The sequence below is a fragment of the Sebastes fasciatus genome, chromosome 4, assembly GCF_043250625.1.
Source record: "Sebastes fasciatus isolate fSebFas1 chromosome 4, fSebFas1.pri, whole genome shotgun sequence".
NCBI classification, from domain to species: domain Eukaryota; kingdom Metazoa; phylum Chordata; class Actinopteri; order Perciformes; family Sebastidae; genus Sebastes; species Sebastes fasciatus.
Genome location: NC_133798.1, coordinates 13609099 through 13633021, shown reverse-complemented (window position 1 = coordinate 13633021; position 23923 = coordinate 13609099). Strand labels below are relative to the sequence as shown.

The 23923-nt window shown below is 41.7% G+C and overlaps 1 protein-coding gene across 1 annotated transcript in view; it reads right to left on the bottom strand.

The window, feature by feature from the left end:
* ranbp10 (RAN binding protein 10) overlaps positions 1–23923 on the bottom strand; it is a 54056-nt gene that overhangs the window by 7453 nt on the left and 22680 nt on the right. The window contains exons 3-12 of the mRNA XM_074632131.1: positions 21681–21733; positions 10656–10823; positions 10494–10516; positions 8299–8483; positions 7427–7539; positions 6349–6457; positions 5999–6147; positions 5632–5848; positions 2393–2532; positions 1994–2142 (exon numbers count right to left, since the gene is read on the bottom strand). Of these exons, the coding sequence (XP_074488232.1) occupies positions 1994–2142; positions 2393–2532; positions 5632–5848; positions 5999–6147; positions 6349–6457; positions 7427–7539; positions 8299–8483; positions 10494–10516; positions 10656–10823; positions 21681–21733 (1306 nt within the window). The remainder of the gene's footprint in view (positions 1–1993; positions 2143–2392; positions 2533–5631; positions 5849–5998; positions 6148–6348; positions 6458–7426; positions 7540–8298; positions 8484–10493; positions 10517–10655; positions 10824–21680; positions 21734–23923) is intronic.

The following is a 23923-nucleotide window of genomic DNA, read 5'->3' as shown; positions in this document are numbered from 1 at the left end:
TTGGAGTCGCTCTGACCTCTGGTGGTTAAACATCACTTAGTGCAACAGCAGACAGAAGAAAACTGCAAAATAGCAGATCGTTTCAAAATAAATGTCAGTTTCAAAAGGCCAATTTTGTTGTAATAGAGTTTTTGCTCTAATGCAATTAGTATAAATTCTTATGATGTCAGAAAATGTTTTAACCTCTTAAAAACCCACCTGCCCACCGGTGGGTTTGGGTTAGGATTAAATGATGATCAGCAATGTTTTGAATGATGGTAAAAGGTTTTATAGTCATCAAAATGCTTCAGTGTGTTTTTTCCAGTGTAACAGAACTGAGTGAAGACAATTGGCATATACTGTATTTTGATGACCACAAAAACTTTTACCATCATTCAAAACATTACTGATCATCATTTAACCCCTAACCCCTAACCAGAACCCAACATCGGGTAGGTGGGTTTTAAGAGGTTAAACTTACAGTCGGTAAATTTGAGCAAATATGATAATACTGTCACTAGGCTTGGGCGGTATTATGGAATACCAGGGTATTTAGAAATCCCAATGGTAGGATTTTCAATATCGTCATAAATACAGATGCTGCGCTTTCTATGATGCTGTATTTTTGATGCTGTGTTGTAGTGCACAGCACGCGCCAACAGAGGTCAAGCTCTATGGTGCAACAGTAACAGGCAGCTGAGTTTAGAAAGATGGCGATTGAGTGTTTTGGCTTTAGTCTTTTTCAAACTACAAAAGCACATGATTTTATTCAACTGCCAGTCTGCCGCCACCACCCGCATATCATCTCCATTCAGCCCACTGATGCGTTGGCACCGTCGGTAATAACGGAGCCACTAACATAGTGTCTGACAGGCCGTGCCCAATTTACTGCCAAACTGATGCCGGCAACATGAAGCAGATCAAACTTCAGTAGGGGTTGGACGGGAGAGAGGCGTACGGCGCACGTTGTGTTTGTTTACTAGAAAGTCCATGGGTTTTTTCTGGGGTGACGAGACAAGTCGGGTTCTGCCAGCCAGGTTATTGCAAGCCCGGCGGCTCGGGAGTGTGCGGTCGAGAGACAAAGAGAGAGTGAGAGAGAGAGAGAGAGTATGAAGTTATCAGTAGCGTTGTAGCTGTGAACGAAGCAGCAGTGTGTGTGCAGTTTTACATATTTGTCGGTGAATAAATGCAACAACTCATGTGGCTTGCTAGCCACCTGCTGATTCAAGTGAAGGGGAAGTTAGCAACAACATCGGCTCAGGCTCTTAAGGTGGGCTGGCTTTTAAGGTGGACCAGGTGGAGTTCTGCGAGGAGTCTCTGGGTAACTGTCAATCACTGCTCGCGAAACTCGCAAACTCCGATCAAACGGTCAAACTAGGCAGTGCTGATCAAATATAAATCTATATTCTGTGACTGTAATGCCTATTTCTCGCCTCAAATCTTTTCAGAAGCATCTTGTGGTGCTCTGTTTAGCTGTAAAATGAGAAAGTTTGTGACCTAGGAGGACACAGAGAAGCATCATTGTTTTCACAGATTATCTGTCTCATGCACTACTGTAAGGATATAATGACCATTTTATAAAAAAATACTTTTTGAATCATATTTGCTCAAAGTTACTGACTGCAGCTTTACCAAACAACTACAAACAAGCCCCTTGGCAGAGCCTTTATCATTCCCATACAGTTTGTAGTGTTTTTCCAGAGACTCTATTGTTCTCCGAGCGGCTGCTTATGAATCAGAGGACACAGCCTGCAGTACAAAGTAATGTGAGCCTTCTCCTGTGCACCAGAGAACTGATCCACTGGTCGTTTCAGTTGGGACTCTATCTGCTCCATCACAGCACATCCTAAATCAAAAAAAGCTCAAATTCCTACAGCGTGTTATAGAATGCTGCGACCAGGATTGTAACTGGTGCCAACAGGAGAAATCTCTTCAGCCCAGTTTTGGCATCACTTTAATCTGTTGCAGCACAGCTGTTTGTTGGAATCAAAAGTGTGTGCACGTGCAGTAATACCTGTAACATCTTCTTGTGTGATGCGTTCTTGCCATACTCGTGGCACAGCTGTTCATTGAGCGTCTGCAGCTCCCGTCCAAACTGGATCATCCTCTCTGTGGCTGCCTGGTTCCCTCCGCAAAGCTGTCTGCCATTACTACAACCCTCATCTGCTGGCAACAGAGACACACGCGTGCACACACAGTTAAAGTAGACACATAGAAACATCCTGCTGGAGGTTGAATGTAAAAAAAAATATGGGAAAGGCATACAAGAGGCAAGGTATACAACAAAGGACATACAGATGAATCAAATAAAAGGAACGAATAAGTGAAATAAAGGGGAAAAAACAAGAAAGATTCATGATGTTGCTTATATGCTACTAAGCGGAGCATGCAGAGTTTAGATCTGTGTGTGTACCTGTGACCCCATTGCCAATGCTGTTGTCGTCTGGCTGAAGGATCTCTTCGTGTTTGTATGTGCCATTCATGATCCGCGCTGAGGAGCCCTCAACAACCCCATTGGTATAGTGCTCTGCTTCGATCTCCATCTCACTGTCACTGCACACACACACATACACAAAAGATGGCACACGGGAGCGTTAAACTCCAAGGATGACGGTTCATGAAAACATATGAACATAATGCTAATGTGTTATGCTCCAGGTATCTGGTCTTTTAAAGCCACTGGCCCAATTGCCTCATCAGTTAATTTTAACTTTACAGATAGGGCAACAACTAACAATGTAAACGTGACTAAAGATAACACTGAACAGAGGTGATGAAGCCCATATTAAGGAGTTTTACAAATGGTACCTTCTGTAGTTTTAGCCATTTTTCCATAGTGTATGATAACAATTTATTCTGAAACCTGGAGACATGACCCCTTTACAACAGAAGTCCACTGAGGCATCAGATACAAGCATTTAAGACACCCAACCAGATTAACTATTTTGACTAAACCACTTATCTAGTCCCTAATTTTACTTGCACATCGTTAAGCTGTTACTAGCACAGCGACAGTGTAAAGTGTCATCATCACCTACAGAATGATGGCCAGAAATACAAAAATAAGACCCAGGTTATGAAAAAAAAAAAACTGTCCTTCCAAGATGCTACCCTGTTGCGTCATGAAGATGTTGCTACATGTATACCATGCTAAGAAACAGATCCTATACAGTGGGCAACCTCCGGGTCTGAAAAGTGAAGCAAAGTGCCTTAAACTTGCATTCTTTCTAACAGCCAGCAGGCGGCGACTCCTCTGGTTGCAAAAAGAAGTCTGATTGTATAGAAGTCTATGAGAGAATGACCCTACTTCTCACTTGATTTATTACCTCAGTAAACATGAGTTTATGGTCTCAATCGCTAGTTTCAAGTCTTCTTCAATACAGCATGATGTTCATTTAGTAAATGATGGTCCCATTTAGAGTCAAATAGACCATAAAGCAGGGGATGCTTTAGAGCATGGCTTTGTGATTGACAGGTTGCTACCATGGTCTTGTCCAGTCTGGGAGTTGTCCGTGTTTCCGTCTTAGAACTTTAACCCTTTCACAGTGTGTTTTCAGTTCATGACAATTATTTGTAACATTTTGGTCGCCTAAAAATGACCAAAGAAACCAAGATAGCGACGTCCAAAATGCCGAACGGCAATCCACAAACCAATGGGTGACGCCACAGTGACTACGTCCACTTCTTATTTACAGACTATGATCCTATGACCCCTTAAAGCCCCTGATTTCAAAAAAGTATTTTCCTACAACATTAACTATTAGTGACTAAGTAAGCAACAAAGTTAAAGTTCATTATTTATTAAGAGTTTGAGAGAAAAAAACTCTAATCTGCTTCCTCAGAGTGTGGGTGTGGTTTGATCAGATTTGATTGACACTGTCTGTCTGGCAACTTCAGCAAATAACCCCACAACGGTCACCAGATTCTGATTCAGATGTTGCTTCGTCTTGATTGGCTCACTGAAAGATGTGATGTCACCTTTTTCCAACTGAGCCCCGCCCATTTCAACCAGTGAGAAGAGCAGAGACAAACCAGCACAGACAGGAATCTCATGTGAAATAACCGAACCTTTGGCAGGTACCGGTAATAACAATGTGTCCGTGTAAGACCACATCACTCATAACTAGAAGTAGATTGAGAAAATAAAGTTTAACACGAAATAACATGCATTCACTTAAGTAAAATGGCTCCTGTTTCAACATTGTGCAATCAAACTGATTTCCTTCTATAAATAATCTAGTGGCACACAAAGTAAAAACGTAGTGCAGTATCATAAATGCTGCCAATGTTTTTTTATTTGCTTGCACTGGTTACATATTCATGTCTTAAAATGGCTGTGGTAATGACTTATTGATGGAAAAACTATCCCATGTGGCACCTTTGATGATCAATTGTGATCATACCGAGCATAACTACAGCATAACCTACATCTCTATTTATTTGCAACCATAAATTGAGGGTATGTGCTGCATCTGATGCCATTACTAATACCTTACACCATACTTGTTGTGCAGTATATCAGCTGTAGAGATAATGCCAGGATCAACAAGTCTGGGTGTATCTGCTCTAAATGAAACAGACAGGCCTTCCTACTGTACTACTACTGTCACGATACTTGGATGCCGATTCGATATGTATTGCGATTTTTAAGTATTGCGATTGTACAAGTATTGTGATTCATTATAAAGATTTATTGCAATTTTTGTAAACTTTTCTAACACTAGACCATGGGAAAAGTAGAATCATACACTTCTAGGAAATTTTAATTTTGAAAATATCTAAATTGAAAGAGTAAACATGTTTATTTTCTGCATGTATGTAGTCAGAGATGTCCTGAAGTCAAATATATCGTATAAAGAGAACGGAGCTAACGGGAGAGCTAGAGACGGACTTAGCAGAGTTAGCGGAAGTATTCACGTGTGACTATGTCCTGTTTTCAAAATAAGGTGTTAACAATAAGGAACTGTATATAAAAAATACATATACGGAAATAAGATTGATTGGATTATATTCACCAGAAGTATAAAACATTACATGTCCCTTATAAATTAAAAAGAAAATACCACTAATTTGTGAGGGAAATGTCTTCATTCTTTGATTTTTCGGTTGCTGGAAATTGCCATGACAGAGTTAGCATGCAGCTTTAGCCATGATGTTTAGCTCTGCTTTTCCTGGCAGTGTGTGAAACCCAACGTGTTTCCATACTTTACTGTATGTGTAGTGTTTACGACTTTGGATTTAAAATGTGAGGGTGCAGGTTGTATCCATGTGGACCCTCCGCCGTTTTCTACTCTCTCGTTTCGGCTAGCTCCATCCAAGGAAGGTGAAAAGAGGAGATGTACCCCCAATAATATGACGCGTGACAACACATGTGCAGTAAAATCTGGTCTGCGCTCGCCAAAATTGATCCAATAGCAACGCACGAACGCAGCTCCAGTTACACTACGCATGTGTTGTACCCCATAGCTCAAGACCATGTCCCAGCCTCTTTCAATAAGCCTTGGCTTTGGCTTTGTTTTTCGTGAACGGATATGACGTCACGTTACTCTGACTACAACAATAAAAGCAGTAACTTCCTTCTTCCTCCGCATAGACTCAAATGAAGCACCATAATACGTAGGTGAATATATTTGTCCCACCCCTACTTCCTACCTGGTTTCCTGGGTGCTGTTGGCGCTGTGTGGCTGGCTCTTAGTGGAGTCGGAGGAGTTGGACTCGGAGTAGTTGACGGAGGAAGGGGAGGAGGAGGTGGAAGAGGAGGCGGAGGAGGACACGCTGGGGTATTTGACGCCGCTGCTGCCAATGCCACCGTGGCTCTTTGACTTGTTGGGGGGAGTCACTCCGTTACTGCAGGTTGGGCTGTCTGCTCCTGTGTGGGGGGGTAACAGTAAAACACAGACACATGTCTCATTTCTTACAGTGACTGGGAAAAATCATTCTTTTTTTGGTGGCCAGTTTTCATCTTTGTCAATGTGTTGCTCTTCAGACAGATGGACAGATGTTTAGAGGAGATGTGTACCTCCGGTGTGCAGGTGTGCGTTGCTGGCTCCGTGGCGGGGGCTGAGGCTGGGTGAGCCAGGGTAACTGTCCTGGGACTTGGGGGAGCGAATGGTCAAGCAGCGAACCTCGCTGTCTGTACCGTTCACCATCTCCACGAACTGACGACACCTAAAAAGCAAGGCATGCTGGTGTTATACTGTTTTTTATCGGAAAAGTACGCTTTTAAGCACAGTGTTTCTCATCAAGCTAATTCCACATCCACAGCTGCATTAATGAAGGTAAACAATCAATGCTCGGCTTTACAGATAATTTACTGCACAGCATCTTTGTCCTGCATTCGACCTTAATCTTTCAATCAGTCGGACTTACTTCAACATGAATAGTAGGTTGGGGTTGTGTTCTAACAGGCCGGGATAAAGCTGCTGAGTAGCCTCTATGGCTTCGCCCACCCGTCCTGCCAGCACCAGCTTCTGTATTCCTGTTAGACAAAAGAAACAGGCTGCTAGTTACAGTATATTGATCAAGAGGAACCATGCTTTCACAGCAAACATTTGATACAGACCAGTGTGGTCTGTATCAAATCACATCGAGGTCACAGGTCAGTACAAAAAATATTTTCATGCATGCAAAAAACGGCATGTATTTTGCCCCAAACTGCATGTGATTATCATAAAGTGGGCATGTCTGTAAAGGAGAGACTCGTGGGTAACCATAGAAACCATTCGCATTCACATAATTTGAGGTCAGAGGTCAAGGGACCCCTTTGAAAATCACAAAGCTAGTTTTTCTTCGCCAAAATTTGTAGAGTTATTTGGCGTTCTTCCCAACAAGCTAGTGTGACCTTGGTTGGTACCAATGGATTCCTTAGGTTTTCTAGTTTCATATGATATCTCCACCTGTAGCTCTAAAACTGAGCCTGCTACAGCCTCCGAAAAAAGTACGGTCTGCCCGAGGGCACCCCTCAAGGAGTGGAACAGGTTAATTGGGTATCGCAGTTTACCCCGGTCACACGGGCCTCACCTGTCGTGCCTCTGCGCCTAACAGTTTGAGAACCACTGCAATAACAGAATCTTGATTCATATTTGATCAGCGCTGCCTAGTTCGTTCGGACATAGTGACAGTTTTATAAAGTAACTTTTTATCATATTTGCTCAAAGTTACCGACTGCAGCTTTAAACATTTTGTCCATTTGTAATATCTGATATGGATAGATGAAATGTCATATTTGATGATAAGGAAAGTTTACTTTACTAAAACCCAGTGAGTACTGGAAGTATTCTGTTGTAAAAATAGGCAACTACAGCTTAGTTAGTTCAGGAGAAAAACTTTAACACCAAAACCGGCACGTTCTTTGGCGCTGTGTAATAATTCCATACTGTGTGTAATATTTGCAACAAGTCAAATGAAAATGTGAAATAATTTGTGTGTGGTTGGTTTGTTCACTCACTCTGTCTGTTCTTTATAGATGTCTGGTCCTCTTGTATCAGGGTCTCTGTGGCTCTGGCGAAGGCTGTTGCGGTGGCACAGTACCCATGATGCACCAGGTAACTGGACACCATACTGGAAACAAAACGTAACAAAATAGTTTGAAGGTTGAATTTCTTAAACGATAAGTCTGGTGATATTCTATATTCATATTGTCAACGAATCCCACAAAAGGACCAAAACCAACAGTTTGATAGTCCATATATAATCATTTCTGACTTCCCAATACGGTCTGGGGCTCTCTGCCCCAAGCCCGTTGTTCCTACTGAAGACATACATTTGTAAAAAACGGTTACAAATATATGGTTTCAGCATTAAAACATGCTCAATAATTTCCTTAAACAGCTGGGCACTGTAGTTTTTAGCAAACCTTACTCAAACATCAGTAAATAGTGCATTTGTTAGGGACTATTTTCAGCGGTGGATAAATCCACATTCGTGAACTAGAGGATATTTACAGCAGCAGCACATAAACTACAGTGCCAATCTCCATGGTAATAAAGGAACATGTCACCCAGTGCAACAGTAATGTTTTAGTGATAGTTTAGACAGTGTATTAGACAACAGTGGAGCTCTATGGCACAGAGGAATAAGATATATCACGTTTTGGATACACAGTGTAAATAGTGTAATGTTTTGTGTAAAGTGTACCCTTGTCAGGTGCAACACTGTCAGCTTTTGCTGCTTATTATTTAAATTATTTTTCTTCAGCTGCTACATACTGTCATTTTCACAGCTTTCAGGTGAAGCTTTATTACTGTAGCATCACTCAAAACTGTGTTCCCGTGTGTGTGTGTGTGTGTGTGTGTGTGTGTGTGTGTGTGTGAATCTTACTTCTGCAGGACAGCCTGCCACTCCCCCAGCCTCTCTCCTATGGGGAAGCGGGCGATCATGCCATGGATCTTGGCCCGCCATTCACTCATATAGTCCTCGATGTCGAAGACGAACGGCTGCTGGCCAAAGTTAGCGTCGACGATCTCACCCGGAGTTTGGAGCCCCACAGTGGGGTACAGGTTGGGCTGGTGGATATTAAAGAGAAAATATAATTCAGGTTATAACAGTCAATTTCTGCATTTCTGCATATGGGTTGTTTATAGGTCAGCATGACATACGTCATGGGGATGTTAGTGATGCACCGATCTGACTTTTTCAGTCCTGATACCGATAGCGATACCTGGGCTTTGGGTATCGGCCGATACTGAGTACCGATCCGATACCAATGTCTAATTAATAAGCTGTATGTCTCACTGTGTGGAAGTGACTGGGATCATTCCTTTATGTGTAAGGCAAAATCAGACTTGACTTGAATTGCTTTCCTAACTTTGTAAAACAAAATGTGACCAACTATGTGGCTATAAATGGAGCAAATGCTACATTAGAACAAGAGCACACATGTCTGTTACTCCATTAACACTGAAATAATGGTAGCAGTTATTGTCCCTCCAAATCTATATCCTACAGTCTACTGTCCAGTGTAGTGTTGCACGGTATACCAATACTAGAAAGGTATCACGATACCCTGCCAAAACGGTATCGTGTCGGATAGAGGTTCACGGCTTTGTACTGTATCGTTGGTGTGATAAGTTAAATTTTAGTATTTAGATATACATTTTGTGAATTATTATGTATTATTAAAATAATAAATCGTACACCAGCAACTTGGTAAAAAATCATCAAAATTAACAGGAATTATAATTCAAGTGTAAACCTTTTTAATGCAGCAACAAATTGGTCAAAACTTAAATAGGAATTTAAATTCCAGTATATAATGTATATAGCATATAAACATAGAACTGAATTGAATAGATCGGCCCCATTGTCACTGATATCAGATTCAGCTATTTGAATCAGTATCGGCCCGATATCCATTCCAATATCATGTCGGTGTATCCCTAGGGGAAGTTTAACGTTAATCACAGTATGCACGGCTGCATGTAAACAGGAATATTAGTGGAATATTAATTTTCATTAGCCATGTAAACAGCTCAGCAGGAATATTGTCTTTTTTGGAATAAGGGCAAAACATTTGGTGCATGTAAACATAGTCACTGCAAGCTGTCTTTTTTACTAGGCTATCATTAGAGTATAGGGTTCAGATGGACTTTGTCTTTTGGTTTATGCAAAAACCACTGACAGCGTATGAAATCAACACCAACATCCGTTTGAATGCTGGTTGGGTTTGACAGTGGTTGGTAACTCCATCTGCTCTTGCAGCAGCTGTGGCCAACAGCCAACTGTGATGTTGAGTTCTTGTTCTATTCTTAAAAACTATTTGGCTGGTAAAACGGTTAAAGTGGCTGTTTGGGAGGGGTTTGTTTTCAGGGGAATGTTCCAGTTACTGCGGCCACTGGACAAAAAAAGGTTAGTTTCCAACCCGACTGCCAACATAAGCTGCAATTAGATGGACCTGCATGGTCAATATCCAGCTATATATTATTATACAGTTTGTCAGTCATTGCAGTTACAGGAATGGTATGATAAGGATAATGTGGGTTTGGTATCATAATATTAGCTTAAAGTGGCAGTAGGCAGTATATGTTTGGCATCATTGGGCAAAAATTCCATAATAACCTTTCAGCATATTGTAATTCAAGTGTTCTGAGAGATAACTAGACTTCTGCACTTCCTCATGGCTCTGTGTACAGGCTGCATGTGATTACCATAAAGTGGGAATGTCTGTAAAGGGGAGACTCGTGGGTACCCATAGAACCCATTTTCATTCATACACTGTATCTTGAGGTCAGAGGTCAAGGAACCCCTTTGAAAATGGCCATGACAGTTTTCCTCGCCAAAATTTGGCCTAATTTTGCAACTTTGTCAAGCTAGCATGACGTGGTACCAATGGATTCCTTCTAGTTGCATATGACATCTGTACCTTCACTTTAGCTCTAAAACTGAACCCACTTATCCTCTGAAAGACAGTAATATTGGTCGGGATCGCGGGTCTCACAGGGTTAATAAGAAAAGAAAGCACTGGTAGAGTTTAGTTGGTACATCATGAAAATGATGCTGCAAATGATGATACTTACAGGGAGGTCTGTGAAGGCTACACCTGAGGAAAAAAGGGACAAACAGTTAAAATACACATGATGATTTTAAGCTATAAATTAAGCAATAAATAACAAATTATCTATTAGTGTGCATGTAACACAATTATAATCAATCCGTGTACATATATAATACACACCAACCTAAACTGATGCCATTTTTGGTGTAAAAGCAAGTGTTGTTGATGAGGTTAACGCAGCAGCCAATCACGTCCCCCGTGGTGAATGTAGGGCCGTATGGTTGGCCGGTCCCGGAGGAGCAGAAGGAGTGGCCGTCATCGCCATGGTAACCGTATGAGTGCTTGTCCCATCCTAAAATAGGACAAGGATTAGGATTAGTTGTGTTATTTTATACTTGACCCCTTATGAAAAATGTGTTGTTAGCCAAACCCCTGTGAATAACAACACTGGAAAAAGGTTACAGCAATAGTCTGCTTCCTATTCAGTCCTAATACTGCACACATCAAGTGAATGCTCCTCAGTATGAACAGCTTCTGAATCATCGGGGGTATCTGAGGTGAAGTGACTTGCTCGAGGTCACTTTTCACAGTAGTTGCTGCTGAAGGAGGGGAGACAGTTACTCATTGACTTCTGCTGCTCAGATTTTCCCATCTGACTACCACTGCCTACAGGGCGTATCACGAAAATTCACACAGACACACACACATACACACACTTTCTGACTCTGTGGCATGCGGTGCAGTACTGTGGATGACCAGCAGGAGGATCTCGTCTATGTAAGGAAACTGGTGAGTCACTGCTAACAGGAACAGCAGCTCAAGAGGCTGAACCAGGAGAATACATGGGGGAGATGAGGATGTCATAACTTGCTCATTTAACTCCTCAATTGTTTCTTGTTCCTGCTGATGTACTGATGCATGTGTCTGTAATTGTGCCTTATTCATTCAACCACAGCTTACTGCAGCTGTAGACAATGCCTGAATTGGACCAAAAAAGGTGCCAGTACCCTAATTCAGCAGTTGCATGACATGATCATTACATGTGTCCTGGATATATTTATATTAGTGCTGTCAATCAATCGCAAATTAATCGCACCTTTTTTATCTGTTCAAAAAGTACCTTAAAGTACAAGTATTTAATACTCTTATCAACTTGGGAGTGGATAAATATGCTTGATTTATGCTAATATATGTATATTTATTATTGCAAATCAATTAACAACACAAAACAACTATGACAACTATTGTCCAGAAACAGAAAATTGCCCCAAACTGCATGTGATTATTATAAAGTGGGCATGTCTGTAAAGAGGAGAATCGTGGGTACCCTTAGAACCCATTTTCATTCACTTATCTTGAGGTCAGAGTTCAAGGGACCCCTTTGAAAATGGCAATGACAGTTTTTCCTCGCCGAAATTTAGTTTAAAAATAGGGTAAAGTTTGGAGCATTATTTAACCTCCTTCATGACAAGCTAGTATGACATGGTTGGTACCAATGGATTCATTAGGTTTTCTAGTTTCATATGATGATCTTAACTCTAGCTTTAAAACTGAGCCCGCTACAACATAAAAATCGCAAGTTGCACTGATGCGTCAAAGAAATTAGTGGCATTAAAATTAATTGGCGCTAACGCGTTATTATCGCAATAGGAAGGAACCATCAAGCCCACTGAAGCATTGCATTAACAATCTGCATGACCTGAAAATAAGGTTGTGGTTCACAAGGCCTTCAAAGATGAGGAGGCTCTGCTACTAGTATGTTCTCAGTTCTAATTTTACATCAGTGCACTTAACCATGTCATTCCTTTCAGCTGATAGAAAAACCTCAAATAACCTCTGAAAAAGAGAAATAAGCTTTGTGCACAGAGGGTACCGCCAAGCAAGCCAAGCGAGTAGCCTGACCTCAAATAACCTATATATATATATATACATACATACACACACCAGTCTTGAGACGCTGTAAAGCATTCTCTACACGGTTACATGCCTAACCAAGAGAAATATACTGCCACCAGACAGATTCCCACATGCCCCCAAAAGCTAAAAGACAACCTCAGAAATGTCATTTTAGACGAGAGCGGAAATTACTTTCTGTCTTTCTTTGAATGTAACATCTCAACAGAGAATACAAGATAGATCTCATTCACTTCGCTCCAGTGAATCTAAATGTCAAAACATACAGACTGGATCTACAACGATCATCTAGTGATTTCTGTACGACAAAGAGCTGACAACAAGGAAGGACTCTAGGTCTACACCACGAATCCCCTACAGCGAGAGGAAACAACTACATTTGCTAACATCAGAGACTCACTTGCAGTTATGGTCGGCACTTCTCACAAGCTGCTGGTACTCTTCTCTGTCCTCTCCTGACCCTATCAGGTTCTCTAGGAGATTCACAACGGGGCACAGCGCCAGCGTTTTTTGAGAACGAGGGTACTGTAATTTATCAATTCAATGTTCACGTCCTTTTTGTAAAATAATTAGTGAACTGTTCGTCATAACTTTTTATTTGTGAACAGATATAATTAACGAAACATTATTTAAAAGTTTTCTGAATCTGCTCTTTTAGGGAAAACATTTCCAGAACAATTAAATATTCAGACGGAGGCTCGTAGACTCCCAAACCCAATATCTCCTAATATCTTTTATTCACTCTAGTTATTCAGAATTTGTCTCTTTATTCTGCTGCATAATATGTAGGAGCATCCCGACTGGGACACTGCTTTTATAACCTAAATAATACTCTACTGTAGGCTACAAATAACACAGGAAAGCACTTTAAAATTAACACTATGGGTAAATACACAAACACACCACCTTAACCCCATAATGTTCCAGTGGGAATATTATTGTATTCTAGACCTACTATAGAATAGTGATTCTCAAAGTGGGGTCCGTGGCATTCTGTCAAGTTGTACTTTATCATTAAAAAGTGCATATCTACAGATTGGGACCATTTATGCCAGTAAAACAAGCAAAGTGTGTCCATTACTACTACCCACGTTAGCTTTGGGCCAATAGAATCTCTGATATGATTGTGACACATCACGTGTATCTGTCATGAACCGGTCACTTCAGTCAGGGCAAAACGAACCGTTCCTGCTGCTTCTTAGCTTATTAGCCAGCTAGCTAGCTGGCGAGCATGGAGAAATATTTGAGTCAGTCCACATCGTCAAGTGACGCTAAGCCAAAACTAGGTAAATTGAGAAACTATGACGACAGTTATATCGAGCGACAGCGACGGGAGACCAAAATGTGTCATGTGTCTTCAGGTGCTAGCCAACGAAGCCATGAGGCCAGCCAAGCTAAAGCGACATCTGATTACAAAGTACCCGCAATATCAGGGCAAAACAAAGTGGTGTTAACATGATTCAAATTGAAATGTGTTTCTGTTTATCATTATCAAACAGGTCTGAAAAGTTTTAGAATACAAATAGTTCCAATGGCATCTAAGAGTACAAATGCTAGTAAGCATTATGCTTAATTTGCGTTACGATAATGAGCGCGTCTTTGGAAATGTTCTCCCCTTTAAGGGGTCCCTGGCCAAAAAGTTTGAGAACCCCTGCTCTAGAAGATGTATAGCCCAAGTAAAATAATAGCAATAAAACCACAGCTGATTATTATGACTAACACAATATTAACATGCTCAAAGTCACTTGTTTTTTTCCACGTCAAGCACTGGTTTTGCTGGACTTCCTCTTCCTGAACTGACCGAGCTGAGAGCTCATTGCTGCTCTGTCAGTGTCTCTCCTCAGTCACAGCTTGTCCGTCGTTGCCAAAAAGCAAAGCAGGGTTAGTGAAAGTAGGTCGTGGGTGAGCCGAGATATTAGATGCGTACTTGTATATGTGTATCTGTGTGCATGTATGAACCTAAGCCAAATGGGTGACTTTGTCTTTGTGTCTATTTCATGTGCATTGGTGTGTTTCTTTTAGCGCATACTGTGTCGTCTCTCCATGCATTCTTTTGTGCATCTGTGTATATACTTCTGTGTGGTTGTGTGTGTGTGTGTGTGTGTGTGTGTGTGTGTGTGTGTGTGTGTGGGGAGGTATTAGATTAATCTGCTGACACGGATATTGCCTCTAAAGCCAGGCTCACTGCTCCAACATGCTAATGAAATGGGCAGGCCTCCACAGCAGGATCAGACACAGAGGTCAGCAGTGGAGAACGCTGTACTATTAAGGGACACGCACACACACACACATATATATTTATAAAAACAAATGATGAACGCATGAGTTAACTAGCACATATGTGCAGATGGACACAAAAGTGAGCACAAACACATACACAGGCGAGTCGGGACAACCACAAACAAGTCAGAGACCTCAGTCCAGGACACACACGGATAAATCCACAGAGTTCGGGACAAACGCACACTGGCACACAAACACACTGAGTCAGTCAGAGTTAAGGCAATCAACAGTAATCTGTCTACCACGGCTGCAGACCATCTGTAGTGGAAACCGAGCAACCAAAAATATTTTCTAGGGCTGTCAAAGTTAACGCGATAATAATGCGTCAACGCAGATTCATTAATTTCTTTAACGCATTAACGCAACTTGTGATTTTTTAAACCCTAAGGAATCCATTGGTACCAACCATGTCATTCTAGCTTGTTACAAAGGAATCTAAATTACGCTCCAAACTTAAGCTAAATTTTGGCGAGGAAAAACTTGCATGACCATTTTCAAAGGGGTCCCTTGACCTCTGACCTGAAGATATGTGAATGAAAATAGGTTCTATGGGTACCCACGAGTCTCCCCTTTACAGACATGCCCACTTTACGATAATCACATGCAGTTTGGGGCAAGTCATAGTCAAGTCAGCACACTGACACACTGACAGCTGTTGTTGCCTGTTGGGCTGCAGTTTGCCATGTTATGATTTGAGCATATTTTTAATTCTAAATGCAGTACCTGTGAGGGTTTCTGGACAATATTTGTCATTGTTTTGTGTTGTTAATTGATTTCCAATAATAAATATATACATACATTTGTATATACAAATAAATAATACATAAATCTCCCATTAAGGTACATTTTGAACAGATAAAAAAATGTGCGATTTATTTGCAATTAAACCTGCAGTAGGAAGAATATTTTGGGCATCATTGGGCAAAAATTCCATAACAACTTTTCAGCACATTGTAATTCAAGTGTTCTGAGAGAAAACTAGACTCCTCCTCATGGCTGTTTTCAGGCTTTAGAAAATCTAGCCCGTGACGGAAGACTTTGACCAATCACAGGTCACTTCAGACAGAGAGCGTTCCTATTGCCTGTTCATTCAACGGAGGCAGCTGTCAATCACTCACAAACTCCAATCAAACAGTTAAACTAGGCAGCGCTGATCAAATATGAATCAATATTCTGTTACTGTAATGCCTATTTCTCACCTCAAATGTTTTCAGAAACATCTTGTAGTGTACCGTTTAGCTGTAAAATGAGAAAGTTTGCTCCAGCTGGTGGGCGGTGCTTGGTATTTCCTAAACTGATCTCAACATGGCGGCCGGGTGACAAACTTACAGTAACATAATATTGATTCGTATTTGATCAGCGCTGCCTAGTTTGACCGTTTGATTGGAGTTTGCGAGTGATCGACAGCTGCTCAGAGACGACAACGCTACAGCTCGGCTCTGATTGGTTGTTTTCCTCTGGTCTGTGAAATCTTGCAGATGCCATCAGGAGCACCGGAGGACACAGAGGCACATGATTTTTTTTCAGAATACCTGTCTCATGCACTACTGTCAGGATATAGTGACCGTTTAAAAAAAATTTTTTTTTAATTTTTAAATCATATTTGCTCCAACCTGCCTACTGCTGCTATAATTGTGATTAACTATGGACAAATGTGCGATTAAATATTTTATTGATTGACAGCCTTAATATTTTCATAACTAATGTGTGAGCAGGTTTAGAAAATGCGTACATCCATGCAACGCTGTTCCATGCTATTCCACCCTTTGTTTGACATTTGACACGTGTGAATCAAGAAGAGAGGAGAATGAATGATCTTTGTGTATGTATGTGTGAGAGTGTGTGTGTGTGTGTGTGGGGGGGTGGATCTAGAGTCTGCTGAACAGGCTGCCCCGGCATCCACAGCATTCCACAAACCTCGGCCACCGAACAGATCTTGACTCGTCAATAAGCAGGTCAGATGGCCCCAGCCAGGGCTGGAAGGCCCAGAACGTGATTGGTCGGAGCAGAGGAGTGGTCTGATTGGTTGGTGGGAGACAAGGGGCTTTACTCAGACTCTAGGCTGCTATAAGGCTACTACACTTCCTCCCATGTCAGAGATCACTGAACCATTCACAGATGACATTGTATGTGTGTGTGTTTATGGCGTGTATAGGGACATGGTGGTCAGGGGGTTGAGGGCACAAGAGGAAAGATAAAGTCGACACAGAAAAAAAGGAGGAAAATTCACAGCAAAAAAACTATTTTTCCAGATCCATTTTCAACTCACAGCAGTAAATGACACAACCATGTGACAGTCTGCATTGTTAGAATAGAACTTACAGATAGTCAGAGCACAGCACACAATAAATGTTTATGTGTCAGTAGACAAAGGCTTGGAGGATTGTTGTCAGACTGTCTTGTTTTCGTTTTAAATCTTTATAGTAGAACCTTTGTTCTCTGGATCTTGGCAGTGGTCACTCACAGTGACCATGGTCTGAGTCCAACTTTATTCACACATATAAACAAAGTCACTGGAAAATGACAGTATGTATAGAATGCCTGATATGCTTGCAATGTGATGTTAAGAAAAGAAACTAATGATAAAAGCGTCTCTGTAACTGTAATTCATCTATTCATCTTTATCTTTGGAATTAAGTCTTATTTTATTTCATACTTGGTGGTTATGTTTAGTTTTGAGCTGAATTCTGATAAAAGCCTACAGAACACTGTAATTAAAGGGGAACTTAACAGATTTTACACATCAAAGTCATTTGACTTGTCATGATGAGTACTTTTATACAATATAACAGTATAATGCAGAGACTGTATATATAGATAGACGATGCGTCGCAACTTCCTCCCACTGTACAGAAGTGAAGTCAAAATATCCTGGATACGGGAGCTGCCATCTTGAGACTTTGACGTCATTTGGAGCCAGAGTCTGCGCAGTAGTGATCGGGCGGTGGAGCCGCGGTGTCGAGGTCACCCACCTGAACCAATTGCGAGTTGAGCACAGCTGCAGCTTGTCAGCGAGAGATACTCACAGCTGCCAATCATGACGTCCCACCCCTTTTTGATCGCCTCAAATAACCAATTAAAACCAAACTTATCAGAAAAATTAACACTTGAACATACATCAGAGTGATAAGAACTACCTAAAATAACAAAAACATCTTTGGAAAATTGTATTTGACGTGTACTGTGACTATTTAATTTGGCCCATGTCCCATCTGCTAACATGGAGGAGGAAGGATTTATAACCTATACTGCAGCCAACCACCAGGGGCGATCAAGATGTTTGCTTCACTTTCAGGGAGCTGTCATGTCATCCATCTTTATATACAGTCAATAATATAATGTCATCTGTGGCTCTGGAGGAGCTTTGTCATAGATAAAAACAACCCTGATAATGTCACAGTGATTTCATCCGGGTTATCTCAGTTTGGGCGTGTAGACAACACATTTGTACAAGAAAGACTAGGTTAAACACTGGGTTATGGAGTTTGAAAGATGTGGGAGTTTACCAAGCATGGAGGGTTCAATGACATACCCTATTGAGTAGGGCTGTTCCTCTTAGTCGATTAGTTGACTAATTAGTCATTTTTTATACTTTTTTAATGCTGAATTACTTATTCCAGGGATGCACCGATACCACTTTTTTTCAGACCGTGTACAAGTACTTACATTCGCCGATACCGAGTACCGATACGAGTACTTCTCTGTGTCAAAAGACCCTCGTTAATAGCCAGCTGGAGGGTGTGAGCGACACACAGCAGGCTGGGGAGTCCCGGATACCGGCTCTAGGTCGGCTTGGAAAGGCTTGGGGCGAAGGTGCGCCCCAACCGCGTCGTGCCCCCAGGGCGGGGCTCGGCCCACGTAAAAGGCGCAGGGGTCTGCGGCCATGTCTGCAACCCAGCCGACCCATCTTGAAACACGGACCAAGGAGTCTAACGCACGCGCGAGTCAGAGGGTGCAAGCAAAACCCGAATGGAAGTGAGGGCCGGCGCGCGCCGGCTGAGGTGGGATCCCGGCCCTGCACGGTCGGGCGCACCACCGGCCCGTCTCACCCGCACCATTGGAGAGGTGGAGCGTGAGCGCGTGCGATAGGACCCGAAAGATGGTGACGAGAGGTTAACGTCACGTTGTCGTAAAGTGGTATCGGTGCAGTTGTATCGGAGCCATTTCACGAGTACATGAGCACAGTATCGGACCCGATACCCGATACTGGTATCGGTCTATCCCTAACTTATTACTAAGAAACTTATGAGCTCATCTCTGGTAAACACAACATTTAAAGTGGTGCTTCTGTGTGATTCTTTGTGGAGAAATAGATCTGTCGATTAAATCAACTAATCGATTTGTCGACAAAATCGTGTGAGTGTTAGTCAACTAATAATTTCTTTGGTCGAGGACAGGCCTGCTATTGAGTTGCATTATGAAAAGTGTAGGATGATGGAACCAGTATTTTGGGGCTTAAAGGTTCACTGAGTTTATGAATACTAGTGGCGCGATGTTTTTACATGTGGGCCTCTGTTTTCTTTAGATCATGCATGCATGGGAGCATGTAGCATCCCAATACACATTTCTGTTGCCAGTTACACGCTATGCCGCTGATGGACAGTTGGTGGTTGTAACTCACCAACAAATGTAGCAATGAAGCTAGCTAGCAGACATGAGTATAACCAATGCACAGTTTAAAATATTACAAAGATTGGCTTTGCAAATGTTTTGTGATGAAGGAAATGCATTCAACACATTTGTCAGACTTCAAGGATACACACAATGCATTTTGGTGAGTTAGTAACACTGAATGTAAACAGATCTTCAGTTTGTTTACAAGGAAACTCCTCAGGGCACCTTTAACCCACACTAGGGGCTAAAGGTCAGGATAGCTCAGCCTCTGAGGTATTGATCTTGACCGTTCTTTTTTTCAATAATAAACTAGTTTTGGGATAACTGTTAATATAACTTCATTCAGCTGTTAATAATCCAGTAGGTTTTACGATTGTTCGTTGATACGAGGTCACGGGTGGAATTACTTAAATGCACTCAATTTATAATTCAAACCAAACTGAGCACAAATTTACACCAACAGGTTATTATTATTATTGATTGTGTTGTGAAATTGCTTGTGATGACACCCTTAGATATGTGAGAAACACATTCACACAAATATCCTGTATACAAATGTGCACATTATATTCATGTAATTTGGTGTCGGCGCAAAAAACATGTTCTATGTAAAATACAGTTGGCGCAATCTATCATTACAAAATGAGAAGCAGTGTTTGTCTTAACTCAGAGTAGTCTGAGGTCAGACTGCAAGCCCAAGTCAACATCATCTGTCACTGATCCATATGACTGTTCAGTGACATGTCCTGACATGTTCTCTCTGCAGCTGTCAGACTGAATCCACAAGCCACATCCAATTACTATAGCAACGCCACACGTCCTCATCTCCTCCTGCTTTCATCCCCGAATCTCATTAATGTTGGCACTTCTCTGGCTACTTTCACCTATCCACAAAATCCATTTCTTGTCACTTTCTTCATTCCTTTCATCTACATTTATATCTTGCCTCCACACATGGAGATATCGTCATCCCCACCATCTCTCCCCACTTCTGCAGCACCAAAAATATCTACGGCCTGGATGAAAACAATGACTAAGGGCCCTGTCTTACACCCAGCCCAAAGTGGCGTGGCGCAAAGCTAAGTGGCCAAAGCAAAACAATGCAAAGCAAAAGGGCGCAAAGCAAAGCGGCATGCAGCGAAACTGTCATTGCTAGTTTCAGACCGATGCTGTTGTCATTTTCATGCCCAGCGCCCTCGTTGTGTAAGTAGCAAATGTACATGCGCCCATGGGCGTGTTGGTCTTAAATGAGGTGTGGTCAGACGCTTTGTTGGCGCCTTGCTATCTTGAGGCAACAGCGATTGCACCATTGTCCAACAAAAACCTGTTCTAAAGTCTGGCGCAGTATTTTCATGCTATTTAAAGGGCGCATTATTCAGATAGTAAGATGCGTCTACATAGGCAGGTTTACAACGCATGTACACTCTGCTTGTTACACACACAGGGTGACAGCAGCTCTCCTCATCTTCAGTTAAATACAGTGTCGGCACTAGAACAATGTTTTTATTTATGTTAAGGAGAAACACTAAATTCGGAATATAATGAAATATAATGAAGTAATGCTCTCAGGCAGTCTGTATTGCTCAACCTGCAGCACGCTCTCAGCGCTGCTCCGGTCACCGGCGTGAATGGCAATGCGGCAATGTGCAGGCACACTTGGCTTTTAAAGGGAATGGGAGATGACACTCTGATTGGTTTAATTCTTGATACACACACCTGTTTAATTAAGAGACTAAATACAACCCCTTTGCCCCTTGCGCCTTACTTTGCATCCAGATTATGCGCCGTGTAATTAGCAAAAATGGAGTTGGACACAGCCTAAATGCACTTGCGCCATGCACTTTAGACCATGCACTATAGATCATTTAAATAGGGCCCTAAGTGTGCTATTAATCAACCCCTTTCCAGTGTTTACATTATTTAATAAGACCTTTCTATTCAGTGATGTAAAGGCTAGAGTAAACCAACCACACAGCACTTCCAATGCTTGACTGTAATCTGAGCCAATGGGGTCGGAGGACTGGAGAGGTGGGCCAATAAGTAATTAGAAAAGTTCAGCTCCCTCCAGCGCTGCGCAGACTGTCCTGTGTGTAACCAAAACTGAACAAAAGGAGAGAGCGCTGATGGGTGTTTTTCTTCTCGGCTTGCCAAGCACTGGTCCGATCCGACCATTAAGTGTTTGAAATTCTGGCTCTGGCTCTTGCCATACACTCTGTTCATGTTGAGTAACCTTGGGAATCCTTATTTCGCAACATGTCGCCGATTGCTCCAACCACAGATCCCACTGTAGCATCCTTAAATTAATTTCAGCATCGATCAATCTAACAAATGCCTATCTGTCCATCTATCCATCCCCATGCTGGTTATGTTACGATGATATCATTCACATGTTACTCACCAGGCAGTCTGTTCATGTTGACTCCCTGGGCAGACAGGCCGATGCCCATGTACCTGCACAAAACAAGAGAAGGAAAACATGTAAAACATGTAAACATATCTGTAATCACCCCAGAGTATCAACGTTTAGGTGTTTCCTCAGGTCATTTTTTGAAAAATATTCAGATCATACATTGATGCGTGTCAGGCAGAGAACATACTATCTTTGATCTCCTTACATATCCCAAATGTGTGAACTAGTTATGGCAGAATGAGCTGCCTCAAAGGGAGCGTCATAACATCAAAAGTTGAAGCTTAGGGGTCAGCAGTGACATAAGTCCGTCACACGAGGATAAGTGCTTGGCCTGCATCCTTTTCATGTAAGCAAGCTTACGAAAGCACAGCGGAAAACCTTTTTGCTCAATTGAACGAGTCATCAATATTGTCAGTTGAATACGTTTGGCATAGTCTCAGCTCACTTTGGCACATGCTGATGTCATCACTCAAATCCCAGCAATAAATTTGTCTAAGCCGAATGTATGGCCTTATTCACAAGTTTCCTGTTTTTTCCTCAATGACATCTAGGATGTAAGAGGAGGAAAAAACACTGGTGTCACATCAGACAAAGATGTTTTTAAGGAAGTTATCAAATAAGTTGAAGTAATGGTGCGACAAGAACCATAACGCAGAGTAACAGAAATAAGTAAATATCACTCCAGCAACTGTTCATCTAGAGATTAATTAATTATTCAGCCATTATAGAACAAGACAAAGAGTCTTCTGTCATGCTATCAGCTCTGTGAGGCTGTTCTCGGGCACAGCAGTGCTTTGAGGTAAATGTTAACATCAGCAGAACATTTAAAAAAAAAAAAAACTTTATTATATTTGTCATTTACATACAGTAGATGCAATTTGACCTTTGCATTTAACCCATCCTTAGGAGCAGTGGGCTGCTGTAAAGCGCCCACGGAGCAACTTGGGGCAATGACTACAGAAGCAAAAAGACAAAACTCTGGTGTTTTTTTGACAACAGCCGCTGCTGCCATTTTGGACTGAAAACGCTATAATATTTTATTGTTCAACACAGGCCATTTCATTTTACTGGCATCAAGTAGTCGCTTTCAGTCAGTAGGCTTCATCCTCTGGAGACCATGCATGTCTACACAAAATTGAATGGCAACCTATCCATTAGTTGCAGTAGAGTGACCAACTGACAGACCGAGATTGCCATCCCTAAAGCCGCTTGCATGACTAAAAATGTTTATCTGATAAGGGTTACCCAAATTATGAAATTATTATTATTACGTCATTACACAAGCGATTGAAGCACCCAGAGATATTCTAAAAATGATGAAAAAAACAACAGAACTCCTAGACTATGCTTCTTATCAGATTACAATCATCATTTCAGTCAAACTAAAAAAATCATACTGAGCCTTTGACCAGTTCTCCAAATGGAACCACAGCTCCCTCAGATTAAAAGACGTAATGGGACGTTCATTGGAGATGTGTGAGTCATCAATCTGGCTTTCACTTAAAGGCAACTACCAATGTGACCAATGTCATAACAACAGCAATTGCGATGGTTTGTCTCACCTACTTACAGGAAGTAGGTTTTTCCATAGATTGTTTATTAATTGCAATTCTACTGATGTAATTTACATGCCAATCTGTCCCTGTGGCAAAGCCTATGTTAGTCGAAATAAAGACACCTCAAATAATAGTTGAACATAAAATGGCAATTCACATAGGTAATATGGAGTATGCCATGACCAAACATTACATTGATGTCAGAAAGACGTTAACGTTTTATTGGGCTGGAACAAGTATCAGCCATAAGAGGGGGCAATGAAACTAAACTTTACAGCCAGAGAGAAATGTAATGAAAAGTAACGTCTAGTGGGAATAAGTAACAAAGAGTAAGTAACTTCACTGTTGTAAAGGGACATGTCTTAAAGCTTAAGTGTGTAGGATTTGGCGGCATCTAATGGTGTGGTTGCAGATTGCAACCAACTGAGTACCCCTCCGCTCACTCCTGCCTTTCCAAAACTAACATGAGCAGCCGAGTGCAAAACCATGGTTACGCTGTTCACCTCGCTCAGAGGCCATCCTTACCATATAAACACAACTTTGGGAGCAACAGAAGTCAAACGGCGGCTGGTGGTACCACGGTTTTGCACTTTCACAAGCATGTCGGAGATCTACTGTGGCCTTCAGGTAACGTAAAAATGCAAAAAAGCTCTAGCTAGAGCCAGTGTTTGGTTT